This window comes from Wyeomyia smithii, chromosome 3 (genome assembly GCF_029784165.1).
Source record: "Wyeomyia smithii strain HCP4-BCI-WySm-NY-G18 chromosome 3, ASM2978416v1, whole genome shotgun sequence".
Classification (NCBI taxonomy): domain Eukaryota; kingdom Metazoa; phylum Arthropoda; class Insecta; order Diptera; family Culicidae; genus Wyeomyia; species Wyeomyia smithii.
Window position 1 is genome coordinate 18,327,250 of NC_073696.1, and position 19,582 is coordinate 18,346,831.

Consider the following 19,582-nt stretch of genomic DNA (forward strand, 5'->3'; position numbering starts at 1 on the left):
GATGACTCTTGTTTTCTGATTTCCCAGCACCACGAAACCGACGCCCCGTTCCGCTGCTTTGCCGCCACTGTAGTAGATGTGGTACTTGAAGGAAGTGCGTGCAATTGGGTCACGGAATTCCCTTTCTCCGGAATTTGGCCACCGAACCTTCTGAATCGCTGCGATTTCGACTCCCTGCCGCTGTAGTTCTTGAGCAAGCAAGCCAGCCCACGCCGGTTCATTGAGAGATCGGACGTTCCAAGTACCCAATTTCCGTGTTCGTAGCCTAGGTCTTTGCCGATTGATCCGTTCCGTATTCTTAAATTCGTTGTTCGTGGTTGATGAAAGGTTTCGGTATGCTACCTTACCAGGGTCGCGATACCTACATCCTGCTGATGGGGCTGCCATCTTAGGTGTAGCTGGCGGGATGCAGCATTTCATAATTCAGCCGCCCGCTCCGGGTCAGACGCTGTTGTACGCCGCCCCTATGGGGATACAGCCGCGTACGACCCCCTTCCCAGTCAGCATACGACCATAGTTTCCACCGGGGTTGGTTACCCGATCTCCGCTAAGGTTACTCGTATTCCGGTCGGCACCACGTGGAGTTTGGGATAGGAGTTGCTGGACAGAGGTGAATGGCCACATTAGGGTCTCAAGTTACACGTGTCCAGCCATTTGCCAACCGGGTCAAAGATCATATAACTCTATAAAAAAGAAAAAAGTGTCAAAAAAATGATAAAAATTGGATTTCATGCTTTATGGATGGCCCCAAACAAAAAATGGATGCCAAATTCGTGTTCAGCGCCCCAAAATTATGTAAATACAGGTCGGACTCGATTATCCGGAGACTCGATTATCCGGAAACTCGATTATCCGATATTCGGTTATCCGGAATTTTAGACTCGATTATCCGGAATTTTATTTTTCTGGTGTTCGTTTTTAATTTTTATTTCGCAATTTTATCTTTGCTATTCCTTCTGGCATATTTGTTACCATTTATTAAGTGAAATTTAATTAAGTGAAAATAATTAATGTCCGATTTACTTTTTTTCGCTTCTCAGGAATTTACCCCTTTTCGTCTCAGGAATAATTTCTGGTTACGCCGCTGCATCATACAAGTAAAATAAAAAAATTAAAATATTTATTTTATGTTCGTTGATAGCAAATTTGAATATTTTTTCTGTGATTCGATTATCCGGAAAACTCGATTATCCGGAATGAAAATATTTTTTATGTTCCGGATAATCGAGTCCGACCTGTACCAGGTTTTTGTCGCATTCATCGACACTTTTTTTGCTTGGCCAGCCTTTGTATGGAGTCATCCCACTGTGCGTAGTTGTGGTGTATTGCGTTCCCGCACAGCGAAGTGTCAAAGCGTGTTGTTGTAGCGTAGCGTTGAGGTATGGCGTTGATTTTGAAGACCACCGATCCAATCGTAGTAGGCGTAGTTGATGAGAAGTTTAAAGAAAAAAAATTATAGAGTTCAATCGAAATGGTTTCATTCCAAGAGACCACGATAATAATTTTTGTTTTCAGTTTTCCTTGACCGTAAATTTTTGTTTTGTATTTTCTCCATTCTTTATTTTTTTTATTTGATGAGAATACACAACAAATATGAATATTACTCGAGCAAATCTGAAAATTTAGTACAGGTTGTCAAATTTATAAAACGTCTAACACGCATCGTGCCATTTTTACAATTACAAAAGTAGAGGGTTGTTTCTAAGACACAACCGTATTATTGACATAAGACTTCGCGTGTTGATATTTATCTCACTTATTTTCTAAAACCATTTGAACTTTTTTTTTAGTATATTATATGAATTAGTGCTTCCTAATCAAAGGCCACTGTTGTTTCCAGACTTCAGAATTGCACTTGCTGAAACCACTTGATTTTGTTCGAGTTATTGTGAACATTTGACAGCTAATTTATATAGTGACTTAAGTTCTACGAATCAATGCTGGCAATTTCGAGAGTAAATATTATATGAGCAGATTTTTTTAATTTTTAATTTTTTCATTTTTGCTTACTCAGATTATTTCTCCGTGTTCAATTTCAAATAAATTGAAGATTGGCTACAAAACCCATCCCAATGCGTACGACTATGATGCTCATACGTGATGTCAACATTTACCTGGAGATCAAACATATTTTGGTGTTTCCTCTTTATCAATAAAGGACAAACTTAAACTAACTTAAACTAACAAAGAAAACAGCGACCTATCCTCTAAGTTTGTTTTTGTTTGACATGCAAATCGTTTTGCGAAAGCACAAAAAACAAAACCAGCGCTAATCCCTTTTCAGACAAACAACATTTCAGTCTGAGAACCGCGTGTAAATCGATTACCGAACTTTGGAGCAAAAAAATCGCTAGTTGAAAAACATCACATTTATTCGCTAAACAATTAACAACAGCTGAGCCGACTCGGATATACAATGATTAATCGCTGATAAACATTACACCGGGAAGACTTCGTCTAGATCGGCGTCCTGCACCAACCCATTTGCGACGGCTGTAAATCGCTCGGAAAAGAATTGCCTGATGGCGGGAATGGCCTTCTCCAGCAGTAGATCTGGATTCTGGTTGAGTGCCTCGTTAGCTATCGAGTCCAACTCCGGCTGTCCGTTTATCAAATTCTGCAGATAAAATCGAACTGGGCCGGCAAACTTGACCTTAAAGTCCACCGGAAGAAAACGAACCCCCGGCCGTTTTTCGCCAGCGCTATCGGTCCGCTCGACGGGTGCGTAACGTATTTTGAGCAGCACTTTGACGTCGGCTAGAATTGAACGAGGGTTTTTAAACAAGTTAAATAAAGTTGTAAAAATTTACTCACTCGAATTCGTCGTAAAATCCCCGGCTCCATCCAGCTGCAGCATTGAAAGCTTCATCCGCATAATGTACTTTCCCCTCAAATTCATTTCAGCTAGCGTGAGCAAAACTTTTAGCATTCTCTTGGGCACATCAAAGCTACAATTCAGACTCGGTTCTTTAAGGTTCTTTAATTTGGCTGCAATCAAAACTCACTGCATCTTATCAATTTGGTAAGTTTTCGCTCCGGTTACGGTGCAGTTACGAAAACTGGCCTGCAAACTTGGTCCCGCATCGATGTCCATCCGATCAACAAAGGCCGGATCCATTGCGATCAGTTTGGTACCATTACCAAAATCTCCCGATCCAATGTTCGATCGAATTCCATTTACAGACGCGATTATGCACTGATCCAGGTCTGGATCGGCTAGGTGACACACCTGTATACTGGGTGCTGGTTACGGAAAAATAAACAACACTTAAACGATGATCAACTGTTTACCCATTTCCACAAAACATACGCAAATAACAATTGATTAGTCCAAACTCTAACAGTGCCACAATAACGAAATTTTTGAAATCCATGCTGAAACGAGTTTCAAATAGAAATGATTCCCGCAGCTGATTCTTGACGAATCTTTTATAGGAACGAACCGAGTCAAATTGTTTTCGCACCACACCACCGACGAGATTATCTTCGGGCGATGTGTGTTTTTCGCAATTGGGTGCTAATTGCAACGAAAATGTTTCATGCACTTTTCTTGTCGTTTTTCACACGACAATGACGGTTCTAATCACTAGTGTGACTTGGTCCGTGTTTGTATAGTGAGATGTCATTTTTCAGTTGCGGAATTTTATTTGATACGACTGGTTGTATTGTTTTAGCTCAAAACGAAATTAGAAGCTTCTAAATTGATTTTTGATACAAGTTAAGTGAAATTAGTGTGCAATGTTAATTGCAAAGGTTTTTGAGCTATATTCTCAATAGAGATGATTCGATCATGATTCATGGTTCAAGCCCAGTAATTTGGATATCAATCAAGATGTGCGCCAGTACGAATGTATGAAGAAAATTTTGATTACAAAAAACATGATATTTTGCCAGATAAAACGTCATCATTTTAAGCCAAAAAACACAAACGTTCCTGAACAACCACTCGACCCCGTTTGAACTCAAAATACGCAACCCAACGAATCTGTCGCTGTGTTACCCAAGCAATAATTTTTAAGAACATCTACCCTTTGAAAAGAGACAGTTAAAAAAAATTCTAGGTTTGTAGTTGTCACCTGCGAAAAAGAACAAGCTCAAATCAAAACACAAGAAAAATAAAGAAGAAGCTTGATTTGAAATCGATAATCAGCTCCGAAGATTATTACTCATCACTGCTGCTTTTAAATGCTTAGCAAAGCTAACTGAAGATGTTCGAACAGAGCTGAACATACCTAACATATATATTTATTGAGAGCGTTATTTCCTTCTTGTCTGAAAATTGATTATTCAAACACTATTTCATACACAAATCTAATATCCTGGAGAAGAATTATCTATTCAACATTTGAATACTTATTACTGTTACAGTAGAAATAGCATGATTCGCAATAATATTCCCATCAATCTCTGCTAAGTATCTATTCGAACAAGTTTAGGGCAGGTGATTAGCTAAAGAAGGAGTATTCCACTAAACACGAGATACACTGAAAAGATAAATCATATTCTCGATCAAAAATATCGATTAAAACAGGCCATTGTTTCCATTTCTATTATTTACTCCACTCACGCAAACTGGGAATTTAATAAGCCACTAATGATAGTCTGGCACTGAATAGCTAATCATCTTGGCGTCTACAACTGCTGCAACTGGAAACTGCGCGCTATGTTACTCATTAGTATCTATCAGTTAACTCTACTACCAAAACTCATCACTCATGCATGTCAGCTACTAGTGGGAGATATACAGTTGTCTGACAGATTGTAAAGAAAATCAGCGTTATTTTCACACCCGATAGCAAGCTAGTGTTGTTTCAATGTTAGGTTTTTATTTAGATTTGGTATCATTTTTTACATACCTGATGGCATCAATTTGGTTCGTTGAAAACTTAATCTGACGAAAATATTTTTATTGTCTTAGACCGATTCTGATTGGTATCGCATTTGGGTTTGTTTACCGGCGTAACGCGCCTCATTTGTAACTAGCTAAAGCTAAAATTTTGGTAATATCACATCTGTGGCTGCTACTGCCTGTTCCGTCTACGGGGGAAGTAATTCGCGTTCCTCGGCTCCCTTCACTACGGTGTTGGAGATTTCCGTAAGCGATTCCCGCAGATGACCCTCAATCGATGGTCGAACTTCCTCCAACAGCACATGTGGGTTCGAGTTGATCGCCTGATTGCCAACCTTTTCCAGCACCGGATCACCGTTGAACAGATTCTGCAGGTAGAATTGGGCTCCGTCGAATTTAAGCCTCATGTCGACCGGTTTGAATTTGATGTAATTCTTGCCGTCCTTTGGGTCCAGGTCATACTGCAATTTGAGACTAACTAGGGTGTTATCTGGAAAGAAATTTTTTATTAGTGGTTTAGGTATTACAACCGGCAGGAGATCGATTCGTACCGAGAGTCAAGTTGAAGTTGCCTTTGCCGGAAATTCTGAGCAGAAGAATGTTCATGTTCAAGTCGTACTTTCCGTAAACCAGCAGACTCGGAAGCTTCGCGGTGATGTTGAACCGCTTGTTGGCTAGGTCTTCACTGTTGAGAGAGAGATTGTGATGTTTACTTATGATATACGAGTGTGTTGAATATGATGTAATTTACAGATAATTAGCTTGAAGCATGTGTATTATTCACATTGTTGTCAGCAGATTACATCATTGTAATCTCAAGAATATAATTAACCGCTGGGAATGAAATTTCATATCAGATCTTGTTCAGATTCTTGTGTTGGTATTAGTAAAGAATTCTGATGTTACAAAACATGGTTTGAATTGCGCTTATTGGATGTATAGAAAATTCTTGAAGAAAGAAAAGTAAATAACGAATGTGTACAGTCGTTCAGTCGCGTATTGTTTCATGATGTGATTTCCCATGAAAATTGAATGGTATTTGTAAAAAAAAATATTTTGATTTTTTATAAAATTATATTTTAATTTTTGTTTTATTAAAAATTATGTTCGGCAATGAGATGATAATTATCACTTTTTACATTTAATTGGCTCCGTAAAGCATTAATTTGTATTGTGCCGTGTCAAATAAATGTTGTGTGAACAAAAAAAAAATCACTTGTTACATTAGAATCGTTAGACGACATTTGCTCGAATTTCCTTAGGGCCAAAAGTTTACGTGGATAAATATGAATAGCATTTTTTAAATCTTCGAGTTCATACATAGGTTTTTGATTTTAACAGGGTCAAAAACAATTGTGACGAAACCGTGGATTTGTTGTCAATATATATAAAAGCAGATATATATCTTCTTATATCTTGTCTTTTTCGTCACTTTCAATTTTGTCATCTCCTAAAACTAGTATAGTATTGCATAGATTATACAGAACACACATTTTTGTTTTTTAATTTTAAAAAGCGATAGAGAACCAAATTGGACTGCTGATTTATTATTAGGGGGAATAGGGGCATGATGAGCACCCTAACTTGGTAGCTGATTCAACCCTCTAGTGCCCAATGCCGCCATTTGGCGGGCTTCAGTCAAACCTTTAAAAAGCTTTGATAAATACTTGAAAAGTGCTTATAATTATTCATAGTGATTTTACCGAAACCCGTCTAGAAATTAACTTAAGCACTAGAGGGTTTAGCATGGAAAACGACAAAATTTTTAGGCTGTCTGCAGTGCAAAACTTGCATTAACTATCTATAGTTTAAGGTACGATATTCACAAATTGAAAAGTTTAACGTTTGACGCGGGATGCAGTGATACTTGGCGGCTTGTTTCGTGAATGTCCCGTCGCGCCTTATGGTCGCCAATTCTGCCTGCAGTCCCTTTTTCAGACCGATTCGGTCTCAAAGATTTTCTAATATATGTTCGCACAATCACTGTAAACAAACACTGACTATGGAAACAGACAAACTCACAAGTCTACTGAGATGAATTTCAGGTCAGTTTATGTGACTAGGTGTGCTCATTTCACCCCACCTAAACGTGACCATTTCGCCCCTATCGAATTAGTTAAAGTTAACATGAGATTTTAATACTAATTATAGCTTAAAATCAAAACTTCAATGATGGTGAAATTTGGGGTACGACCCGTACGTCATATTGATGTGTCTACATACTTGATTGAGCCATTTAAACTACCGTAGAAGCTTATTTCGTAGTGCGCGATGATAAAAAATTTTCCAACAGCCGGGAACCAAATTGATTTTTTCAATATATTTTCATACTTTAAACAGACAAACCACTTTTGTTCTACATAAAGAGATACTGTAGTAATTACGGAAGAGTTCGACATACCATATTGTATTAAAAAATGCGTAGTTTCGCATAAAATAGGGGTGCCCATTTCGCCCCGTGTGCTAATTATGCCTCTAATCCCCCTACTTGAAAGATTTTATTCATCCTTCTTATTGTAACGATTTCACGGTAGGACATAATTTTCTTTGAAGTTCGTATTTTGAGGTAGAATTACGTCTTACGACATCATTGGAATAGTGGTGCGTCGTGAAAATTGTTAAATTTCAAATGTTTATAACTCAGTTATTTTTTAAAGGATTTTTTTTATTCTTGCAGTAATTGATTGGAAAACTGGTCAAGTGTCCATCAAAAAAGCAAAGCCTTGGTGCTACATTCCGTTTCTGTTTTTATTTATATACAGACTTCGCAACCGACTGTTTAGTGTACCTACAGGACAATTTCGGAGCTAGTGCTACGATCCTACTGACACTAACAGTCTCTCCAGAGCCGAGATTCGAACCAACAACGGCTGACTTGCAAGGCCAGCATCGTTCCTCGAGACCATCCGGGAGATTCGTGTCCATCAGCATGCAAAAAAAATGTGATTCTAAAATGCTAACTATTAAATCATTGAAAAATGTAGATCCTTGTAACGACCGAAAATTTCGACCAATCAAAGCTGACAACTACCATCCAATATGGGTGTTTTTGAACCAGGAAGATATTCAACTGAGAATCAACCCCAGACGTCATTTCAAATTCCAAGATAGTGACTCTCGATGTCAGAAAAACAACATAGAATGGCCTAATACCACCCAATATGGATAATTCTGGAACCGGAATGATGCCCAAAAACCAGGCATCTACTCATGACACCATTTTGAGGTTCAAGATGCTGACTTTATGGAAAACAAACAAAAATGACCAAATAACATATGAGTACTTCCGGGGGTTGGTATATGGCTGGGAACGTGTAACTTGAGACCCTAATGTAGTAACTCACCTCTGTCCCCAGCAACTCCTATCCCAATCTTCACGAGGTGCCGACCGGGATACAAGTACCCTCAGCGGAGATCGGGTAACCAACCCCTCCGGCTGTGTCCCCATGTTAGGGGTGGCGTTCAACAGCTTCTGACCCGTCAGTAGGATGTAGGTATCGTGACCCTGGTAAGGTAGAATACCGAAACCTCTTCTAACCACGAACAACGAAATTGTAGAAATACGGAAAGGAATAATCGGCAAGAACCTAGGCTACGAACACGGGAACAGAAAGGGGTAAACGATTAAAAATTGGGTACGTGGAACGTCCGACCACTCAATGAACCGGCGCGAGCTGGCTTGTTTGCTCGTGAACTACAGCGGCAGGCAACGATTCAAGAAATTCGGTGGTCAAATTCCGAAGAAAGGGAACTCCGTGCAGTAGAGCCAATTGCACACACTTCTTTCAAGCAGGCTTCTGAAAATGACTGTCTTTCCGTGAGAGCAAATTTTAAATTAATTCGGTTCTTATTGTCTGCTCTCCACACGTCCGACAGCCACTGACGACAGCACACACATACAATGCCAAACGGGTTTTTATTATTCATCTCCTAACGAATGTTGATTCTTCCAAGCTGTTGCTAATGACAGTCTTCCCGATCAGAAGAGCATAACTGAAAAATTACAAAATTCTATCAATGCGAGTTACAAATAACATATTTTGATACAATTTTGTATTTTTCCATATAGTTTTAAAAAATTGAATCTGAATGAGTTATAATAACAAAACCTGAAATGAAGTAGTTCTGAAACATGTCTAACTGATTTTTCGTTTTTATCAAAACCTGTTGTTTCTAACAATGTTTGTTATCATACTGTTCTATATACTATCTTATTTTGTTAGAAAGCTGATACATTAGTAACAAATTTTGATATGTGCTTGATACAAGTAGAATCATTTCTGTTATAATTTCTGTTATTTTAACACCTAACGGGATCGAATTGAAAACACAGCCTGTAAGGTTTTTCCCGTAACAAACTAACAGCTTCTGTTACATTTTTGTTTTTTTTTCTGATCGGGTTTACAGTGTGAAATCCTTCAGCACAAATCCGAGCGGACTGTCAGGTGATTATGATTAACGAGGGTAAGGCCGATGCTATAATGCAAGTGAGGCAGTACGAACACGTGCTTCTTGTGTAGGGAATAATATCAACAATGGTAAAATATATAAAATGATTAGCTTCGTATTCATCATGGCATCGGCTGGAGAAAAAGAAAAAAAGAAGGAATGCGAGTCCAACATCATCTATGATAGCCGCAGCCGATCAGCAGGCTGTCAACAGTACAGGCAACAGAAAATCCTCAAAATGAACAAAACTAGGCAGTAAAGTCTGAACGAACAAAATGCATGCGCAATAGGGTGTGCCAAAATAACGTTTTGTCAAAAATTCTGGGGACTCAACCGGAAAATGATTGGTTATGGTGTAGCAAAAAAAACTTTCCTATGGCGATAACTCTGGATAATGTTTAGTCGTTGTGCTAATTTGAGTTTTCAAAAAAATCAATTTTTCATGTTTTTTTATTTTAAATTAATTTTATCACTTAAAAATCCTGTAAAACTGAACCCAAATATATTTTTTGCGCATTCTATGGAGTCCAAACTAAAAAAAAATATTTCGACTTGTTCTGGCTCAAATTTCATTGCTACAAAAATTTTAGCTCTTCTGAAAATTCTTAATTCTGGTGTTTTCTGAAATTGAACCTTTAAAAAGCGGACCAAACTTTACGCTAGCAACCATACTATACCATATAAAGATGGGAAATTTTATTAGAGAAAACTCCCTAGAAGACACATAAATCTTATCTTGAATCGTTGTTGAGCTATTCTAGTTTTACTATGGGAAAAATATCGTAAAATAGGATAATCTTTAGTGTATGCAACATCGACTTGACTACGACTGCTTAGCGACATTAGTTTGTTTGAATCTGTATCAATATACATAGTAGGCGCTGCAGATTAACCAGTATTTATCGCCACCATATGTATCAGTTGATGGTCATGGCAGTGTTAGTACAACACCTGTTTTTATCAACCAACATCATCACCCAACAATACATTGTTCAAAGTTTTCCGGGACGAATGGGGAAACATCGACACAGCAGACTTTTCAGGACTTCCTGCAGGTAACAATCGATTAAGTTAGTTTTTCATAATAACTATTAATTTTGTTTTTCTTTTATGAATCAGGAACATTGCCGGAAACTGAAAAATCATACCTTATTTCATTGTTAAAGGGCATGGTATGTCGAGAGTTCATTAGGGAAGACTATTCTGAACTTCTGCAACTCGCTTCGATGTGCCTTGGCGACCAACAATTCACTAAATTTCAAGGTAGATGGCGAAATCGATTTATGGACTTAAAATGTACCTTCTGCGAACACAATTTTCCATGGGTCTGGAACACGACAATAGTCTGCGTTTCGTATTGTTTGTAGTACGAATTTACTTGAAAGGGAGGTATAATTCACCATTATCGACGTTTGCTCCACTAAACGATTTAAAATTCGTTGAAAGTGTAAGAAGCTACGATAACGAGGAAATCAGTCGGGCAGCATATAATAAGATCATAAACCACCTGTGGTATTTGTCGGAGATTAATATTTGCCTGGCATTTTTCGACAACGCGGTCAGTAACGATATAAAGCAAAAGATGCTCGTAAATTTATCTAGGAGTCAACGATCAACGGAGTCAACGATCCCGCAGAACGAGCACTAGGGCTGGCAGGAGACATAAATGATTTCGGGCCATCTACCAATAAAGAAAAGTATCAAGTTTTGTTAACCGTGGCTAAAAACCGTAAATATCAAAACAACTCGGTCAAGGCACCTGCTTTTGACTATTTAAATATTGTTAATAATAATTCATTTATAACGTAAATAAACAGCTGAAATAATCGAACAACTGGATGGATGATATTTTTATTGATTTGTGACCTTGAAAAGTTGATTCACTGCATCTGAAAGTTACTACATATAATAAAAACAGAGGATTCGAATAAATTGTACTGAGAACGTGGTTCACTTATTCACAATAAAATCTTTTCTGAACTAAAAATCAAACCTAGTAGGCGATGGTTATACGACGTTTTCGTTGATAAGTTGGCTCGATGTTGCACACACTAAAGATTATCCTATTTTACGATATTCTTTCCATAGAAAAACTTGAATTGCTCAACAACGATTCAAGATAGGATTTTTGTGTCTTCTAGAAAGTTTTCCTTCATAAAAAATCTCATCTTTATATGGTATAATATGGTTGCTAGCTCAAAGTTTGGTCTGCTTCTTAAAAGTTTAATTTCAGAAAACACCAAAATTAAGAATTTTTAGAAGAGTTAAAAAATTTGTAGCATTGAAATTTGAGCCACAACAAGCCGTAACAATTTTTTTCTGTTAGTTTGGATTCCGAAGGATGCGCAAAAAATATATTTGGGTTCGGTTTTGCAGGATTCTTAAGTGACAAAATCACTTTAAAATGAAAAAAAAAAACAAGAAAAATTGTTTATTTTTTCTTCTTAAAACTCAAATTAGCACAACAACTAAACATTATCCAGAGTTGTCGCCAAACAAAAGATTTTTTGTTGCACCGTAACCAATCATTTTCCCCCCAGACTTTTTGACAAAACGTTGTTTTGAGATACCCTAATGCGCAAGAATAAGCCGTCGTGGGCAACACAAGACAGCATCATTGCTAGTGTAAGCTTTAGTTGTATGGAAGCAGTAAAAAGAGTCTAAAGAGAGAACAGTCGTCAGTATAGTGTCACACCGCAGTCTTTTTCCGAAACCTGCTTTCAAGTACCACATCTACTTCAACGGCGACAAAGGAGCGGAACAGGGCGTCAGTTTTGTAGTGCTTGGGAATCAGAAAACAAGAGTGATCCGGTGGACGCCCGTGAGTGACCGACAAATCCGATGACGTCAAAGATGACTTATATGAAAAGCTTGATTAAACCTTTACCGAGTGCCCAAAACACGTCGTGATTGTCGTCTTCGGAGATGTAAACGCACAGGTGGAGAGATGACATATAGCTCCTGTTTTCAAAGTTTGAATATTCGGAAACAAACCTGGAGGCAACCAAATGAAGAAGTCTGCTCCCAGATCGATCACGTACTGATTGATTGACGGTGGATACTCTCAGGATGTTGCTGATGTTAAGTCTGCGTAGAGAGGATGATGCGCTCCAACATAAAGCGGTTGAAAGCTGATGGCGTGGCAGACTAAAAATTAGGCAGTTCAAGTGGGGAAAACTTTGATTACCGTTTCGAGTGAGTTGTTTGTGTTAATGCTGTATCGAGTAATTTTTGTTTTACTGTAAATCCATTTTGGGGCCATCCACATACCACGTGGAAGCTTGGGGGGGGGGGGTTGTGGAATGTCCACGGTCCTTACAAAAAAAAAAAAGAATGTATATGAGCATTTGTCCACGGGGGAGGGGGGTTAATAATCGTTAAAAACCTGTCCACGTGATATGGATGGCCCCTTTCGTAAAATGTTCAATATACTGTATCCCATGAAAGGGTCGAAACGTCGGTGACCGGAATGCATTTAACTTTATCGAAGACGCGATGATTCTGTCTCATCTCCTGGCCAAAAATGCCACCCCCTCCCCGCAAAAGGGGGAGGATCAAGTAAGAACAAACTGTTATTGTATCTTTGAGTATCGCTTACAATCTTGATATTACATTAAACCGATTTCAAATAAGTTAATCTAACGTCGAGAAGAAGCTATTCCAGTATAGTAGAGTAATTGGGGCAAAATTTATATAAACAACAATATCGCACGCTAGCCTGTGGGGCTAATGCGGTGTCGATCAACTCGATTATTAGTTGAGAGAATTCGTTATCGATATTGTTTTTGGCACATTTTGCATGTGTAAGATAAGTACAACACTAAGTACACTGTGCCCCAGTGCTAAGTCGAGAAAATTTCCAGCTCGAAAAGATCCTCGACCTGATCGGGAATCGAACCCGACATCACAACTGTGTGGGAGAGCTAGCCGACCGACATCGCTAACCACAGAGCCACGGGGACCACGTCGGCAAAATTTATATGTTGCTGACATATCACGTGGATCAGACACCAACAAATCGATTCCTAAGACCTTTTTACTCAATATAAGACGTAATTTAACCAAGCATGGAAAAATTCACTCACTAGCAATATTTCATGCAAATGTGTTCTTTGATTCATCAGGTATCGTTCAACTATTTCCACTCGCGTACAAGTTTTCCATTGAAACGCTGCTGATTGCTCTTCGCTTCTAAGAGCTCCGAATACCTTAGAAGGAGACTGAATGATTCAATCACGATAGTATTTATTGTATCCAAGTTCACTTGCATTCAACATTATCGCGAGAATCTTTGAGATATTATCGCCGGTGATACAAAATAATCCAAATGAACGCAATCTAAATTGCGCTCAACTGTGTGCTTACCGGAGCAAAATATCATCAATGCTAACGGAAATTGCAGCATGGTGCATTAGCATGTGATATTTGAAATCACCAAGAATCATCGTGGTATATCACAGTGAAAGCACGACGTGGAGTAGCCGAATTCCGCCTACAAGCAACCAACATTCGACAGAATCGTTGTGATCGCTTGAATGAACGATTCTTTCGTGAAACACTCGCTATATGTTGCTCGCTCCGCCTAAAGCAGGCAATACTGAAACAAAATCATCTTCGTCTAAGTTGTCTCTTGCATGCGTGAGGATGTGTAACTTTTAATAGCGATGGTTTGCTAGGATTGAAAGCTTATGAATAGCACGTTCAGAAATGATATCCGAATGATTGTTATGCGATACGATTTTTTCCATCCTTGAATTTAACTACTACTTTTAGATATTAGTTCATTACTATTAATGCTCAGACATACTAAAACCATGCCAAAACCGGTCTCGTAGAATCACCGTTTTGAGCTCAATTATCGTCCGATTTAAGATCTGTTTTTTTTAAAAGATGGGTAAGAAGATGCTAATATGTGGACAAACTCTTAGAATTATGATATTTGGCTATAAAACAAAATGGCGTCGAAAAAACATCGAAAATTTCCGATTTCTCAAAACTTCTAAATGGCGCCATTGTTACCCCTCAAGTTGAAATATGTTCAAACTCGGGGAAATTTGGTTTTGCATCAAAATACACAAAAAATTTTACATAGAAACCAAGGTAAAAAAAAATCAGTTTTCATTGGACTGTGTAATTATTTTGTGCTTTCTGTTTTGGAGCAATTTCTTAATTTTTTTATGCAATTTTGCAACTCTAGAAACATTGCAAACATGCTAGAACTCCGTTCATTATAAGTTTTGATCGTCTCTTTTTCACATTGTGAAGAATATTCAACGATTAATTCCCTTTTTTCAAAGTCGTTTGCGTTATTGTTACGGTTGTTGGGTTTCAATTGTTTATTTAAAACCTGTCCATTTAAAGGCTGAGTGCAACACAAGTTGTATGTTTGCGACATTCAGTTTCTAATAACGGACAGAGTAACAGTCCGATTACAGTGTAATTAAATAATGTGTTATGGGGTAGCTGGACCTTTCATTTGACACTAATTTTGTGAAAATCGATCCGACCATCTCTGATAAAAATCAGTGAGTTTAAACAACCTCTTTATAACGTTTTATTGGATAACTTTTGAACCATATGTTTAATCATTACGAAATTTATAAGTGAAGGGTTCATTTGACACCAATTTTATTGAAAACGGTTGTGTGGTTTCTCAGTTATTGCTGTTTCGTGATTTTTATATTTTGATACATAACCTCTAAACTAAATATCCGATTACAATGAAATTCAATAGCCACCTAGTGAGTGAGAAGTTGCACATACATACATACATACAGAAAATGCTCAGTTCGTCGAACTGAGTCGAGTGGTATATAACATTCGGCCATTGTATCCACTTTTATACCTTTGGTATTGCCAGTGATTGCTATACCTTTCTAGGAGAAAGGTAAAACAAAAACTTAAAATTTTCACACTTAGCTATTTTATGTTTGGAAATATGACTAGGCTCACCAAACTAAAGCTTATCTCTGCATCTCTAGCAACTGTTTCGGAAATAAAGGGTACTTTTGTCACCGTAGTAGGTGACGGATTTTTTAACTGTCACCCTTCCTATTCGTGAATTCTACTGCTCTTCTTTACCGAACTTTGGTTGGTACTCCTATGGAATTGAGAAGATGCACCTACATACACACGCATACATACATACATACAGAAAATGCTCAGCTCGTCGAACTGAGTCGTGTGGTATATAACATTCGGCCATTGTATCCACTTTTATACCTTTGGTTTTGCCAGTGATTGCTATACCTTTCTAGAAGAAAGGTAAAACAAAAATTTAAAACTTTCACACTTAGCCATTATATGTTTGAAAATATGACTAGGCTCACCAAACTAAAAAATATTCTCGACACTCGTGAAGGTTCTCACACAAAACGCAGTAAGTTCATAACAACCAAAGTTTATACGATGGTGTTGGTTTATAAGTATGTAAGTGGGCCTCAGCATATCCGGAAATTCATCATGGCCAGCAGCCTCGGGGAATCCAATGACAGAATTTAAAATCTTGGCAATATATCCTGCTATCATTTGCGGTGGCGTTCTAGAGTGTCAAATCCAAGAAGGCGCCAATGCTCCGGATAGAGATCGCGCCTAGGTAAATCTTTCAGGGCCAGTCGAATGAATCGTCTTTGTACATGCTCAAGGCGCAGGTTCCCTGAAAGCAGGTGCGCAGTCCTGGCCACATTAACGTTTCCAAGAAGGGGTCGTATAAGCTAGCAATACAGTGCTTACTTACAGTGAGGTTCTTTCAAATCACACGAAATGTTTGCGATAAATCCCAATTGCCCTATATTCGAAGCAACTGCAGTCAACTTCTGGTCAAGAATAACTCCAAGCTCATTTACGTTATTGATTCAACGCAACGTTTTTTGGCCGTTTAAAAAAAAAACACTTGCGGTGAAATGTTATTACTTCACATTTGGTGGTCCTTTAAATCGAAGAGTTTAGTTTACACCACATCACTAAGGAATTAAAAAGGTCAAAAATTCAAACGATAACAATCCTCGATGTTACGATTCGTCAAGCATATTTTGAAATTATCGGCGTAAACTAATCTAATCTGCATCTGATCCCAAGAGCATTCCCTGCCAAACTGCCCTAAGCTCCAGTCGCCATATAAGCTATGATGAACTTCGAATGACAAAATGAGAGACGAAGGACGCTGAGAATTGGTGAGAAACAGAAAAAAATGTACTGGAAATGACCGCAAAAATCCTAAAGAGAGGCGTCAATCAAAAATGTCCAACATTTTACAAAAATCACAGCTAAACCAATGTACAAATGTATGTGAAGAAACACATGTATTGAACTGTAGTCTGTTTTCCAATCAATCTGAAGCGTCGCAATAACTATCTACTTCCCATTTACGCGTTTTACATGATATTCTTCTGAAAATTTTGCTGAACTGAACTGATGACTGTTACCGTCTTGAAAAGTTTCAGTAATTCTCTACTTTCCTTTTTCACTTTTCAACTCTAGTTCAAACTGTTTAATACAAAACTCTGATTTAAATAAATTTATTTTCAAAATCATCATTGATAAATTTTTATTTCTGACTGTGATCTAATATTTTTCAAACTCGTTTGCCAATATCTTTATTTTTCTTCGGAAATTTCATTTGGAAATCTCATAAATGTAAGGTTTTAATTGATGTTGTGACCTATAATCGTAAATTTTGATCAGTAGCAACGCGAAGAATCTTGCGCATGTCAACTCAACTTAGTGTTTTATATCAAGAAAATTCCCTTTCGCTGAGCACGAACCCGGTTATCTCACTTTGAAAATGAAAAACGTCTCCAGATAGAATATGAAATAAATATCAAAATCGAAATCCTCTATTTTTCGCGACGGTTTTTGTTAACTTTATTTAACAGATAGAGCCATGTTGCGAGCGAAATTCATTCCCTTTTAGTCGTTAGTAACTACTGCTCCCTAAATTATCTTGCTGGATGTTTTTACAGTATCAAAACAGCAGTTTCAACAAGTTTGATAAATATTGTCATTCATTTGCACATATCACAAACTAACAACACCTAAACACTTTGTTGCTTGCTTTGTTGCTGATGGAATCTTAATAACAAAAACAAACACAAATTTTCACATATTTTCGCACCATCACCAAATAACTTACCGTATCTTCCGAACCTCGAACTGACTAATCCCTTCGACGTTCACATTGTTCAAATTAGCCCGAAAGCTGGGCCCGTGGTCGATCTTCAGCTGTTCAATGTAGTACGGGTCCAGCTTGGCAGCGACACGTCCCTCGCCATAGTTCCCGGAGGCGATATTCGGTCGCAGTTTATCCACCACATTGGCGATGCACTGTCCCATGTTCGGATCACTAACCGAGCAAACCTGCAGCACCGGAGCTACAGAAAATAAACTTCTTAATCCGCGTTTTCACTGCAAACGCCGCTGTCGGTTGTCAATAAACGATACTTACAAACCTCACTGCAAGCGAAGGCCAAGTTTAAGGCCACCACCAAGCCAACACCGAACAGGTTCATATTTTTCATTAAACCTCAGTATCACTAAACAGTCGCGAATCAAATGAGACTATCTGGCGTTGTTTTATACACCTTATGCACGTCCTAATCGGAGAAACGACACCTCATCCCTTGAGTGGCTAGCTGAGGCTAGAACTTGCATTAGGCTAGGGCTAACTGCTTTCAAGCTTCGTCGATCATTACGGGCTGTTCGTTGATAATTGGATCGCAAACAAATTGGCCGGTTTGGCGGGAAAAACTATCTCAGCAGGGGGTGTTGTTTAATTGGGACTTGCGGAGATGCGGCGGCGGTCAGTGTGTAGCGCGTGGAAAGCAAAGGTGGACGAGTCCGCGGACCAGTTGAAAGCTAACTGCGAATAATCCATTCTACTGTTGGAGGTAGTGTTGGTTAGAAGGGGGCTGCTGGAGGATACAACAAACTTGCTTGGGCACGTGCTTTACGCATTGCACGGAAAGCGTTGAGTTGGAATTCTCATTATAAAATAGCAGTTGATTTCTAGAGAAGAGTTTACCGATACGTTGATTAAAGATAACTGTTCCGGACTAGATCTGCTTAATTTTAAAGGCGATTTTATTTTCAGTGTTCCGCCTGAGAACAAGCTTTCACGACACTGACATCAACTGAACAAGTAGCTGACTCTAGTCCACTCACTCTGATGCAATGTAGTCTTTCATTTCGGATCTGTTAAATAATTTATAAGATACAATGGATTTGCGTGCAGCACCAGTTTTGCATCACTGATCAACACGAGACAAGAAGCATGTTGTATATTCATTAGAATGGAAAAAATGATACTTTATTTGATATTGAACTGGTTTTAATAGATAAAAAAAATTCAAATCATAAAAAATAAGTTAAAAAGGTCAATAAAAGTCTATACAAAGTGATGATTTATTAAAAATCGAAGATTAAAAATCATATTTTGAATATCAAATAATTTGTTGTGTTATCAAACTTAAAATATCAAACAACCAAATTCAAAAACCAAACGCCAAACATTAAATACGAACATCGCTTATTCGAATTCAAACATCGTTAATTGAGATTAAAAATCGAAAATGGAAAATTGAAAATCAAGAATTTGTTTTCGTGATAGACCTGGGCTGAAGATGGTTAATTTGGGATTAATTTACAATCTTCAATGTTCAACAATTCTGTAGCTTTGTATAGAACGATAACGGCGCCGGAAACATTCTCACGCTTTGGGAAAGAAAGTGTTAGTGTAGACCGAGATTATCGCTGCATCTCTAGCAACTGTTTCGGAATTGAAGGGTGCTTTTGTCACCGTGGTAGGTGACGGATTTTTTAACTGCCACCCTTCCTTCAATCTGAATTCTACTGCTCTTCTTTACCGAACTTTGGTGGGTACTCCTATCGAGTGGCAAGGTGTGTTTTTGTTTCATTTAACTGTCGGATCGGACTTTTTTTAATTTAAATTTAGCGTAAGGAAAGGGTCAAAATGAAAGAATGGAAGAAGGAGCCTGAGAGTAATCCCATGCCTAAAAGTCTCTCTAATTTTAGTAAGGTTTGAACCCCTGATCATTCGATTATCGAAGCATACTTTGTAATTTTGAGGCTCCCCTTGAGTTTGAGGGAGCTCCCCTTGAGTTTAAAATCGGATATCAAATATTTAAAATCCGAGGTCGATTAAACATAAAAACTAAAAAACCGAAAATTGTAAATTCGAATCAAATACTACCGAACTGTAAAATTTAAAAAATATATGAATCACGCGGTATTTCTCAAACTGACAGAAGAGGCGAATCGTGAATTGTG

The 19,582-nt window shown here is 38.1% G+C and overlaps 2 protein-coding genes across 3 annotated transcripts; both read right to left on the reverse strand.

Annotated features, from left to right (window-relative positions):
- Nucleotides 1-2,354: 2,354 nt before the first annotated feature.
- LOC129731111 (uncharacterized) lies at nt 2,355-4,998 on the reverse strand. 2 transcript variants are annotated; one of them, XM_055690876.1, is made up of 5 exons: nt 4,857-4,980; nt 3,311-4,751; nt 3,006-3,243; nt 2,815-2,948; nt 2,355-2,757 (listed from the first exon to the last, which is right to left on the reverse strand). In XM_055690876.1, exons 2-5 carry the CDS (start codon nt 3,372-3,374, stop codon nt 2,438-2,440), a joined length of 756 nt encoding a protein of 251 aa, XP_055546851.1. In that variant the 5' UTR covers nt 3,375-4,751; nt 4,857-4,980; the 3' UTR covers nt 2,355-2,437. The 2 variants fall into 2 exon arrangements, with proteins under 2 accessions (XP_055546851.1, XP_055546852.1); XM_055690877.1 differs by lacking the exon at nt 3,311-4,751 and having other exon boundaries at nt 4,857-4,998.
- Nucleotides 4,778-18,002, reverse strand: LOC129731113 (uncharacterized). The gene is made up of 4 exons (XM_055690880.1): nt 17,742-18,002; nt 17,430-17,667; nt 5,401-5,534; nt 4,778-5,339 (listed from the first exon to the last, which is right to left on the reverse strand). The coding sequence occupies exons 1-4, from the start codon at nt 17,812-17,814 to the stop codon at nt 5,038-5,040; spliced, it is 747 nt and encodes a 248-aa protein (XP_055546855.1). The 5' UTR covers nt 17,815-18,002; the 3' UTR covers nt 4,778-5,037.
- Nucleotides 18,003-19,582: the final 1,580 nt, after the last annotated feature.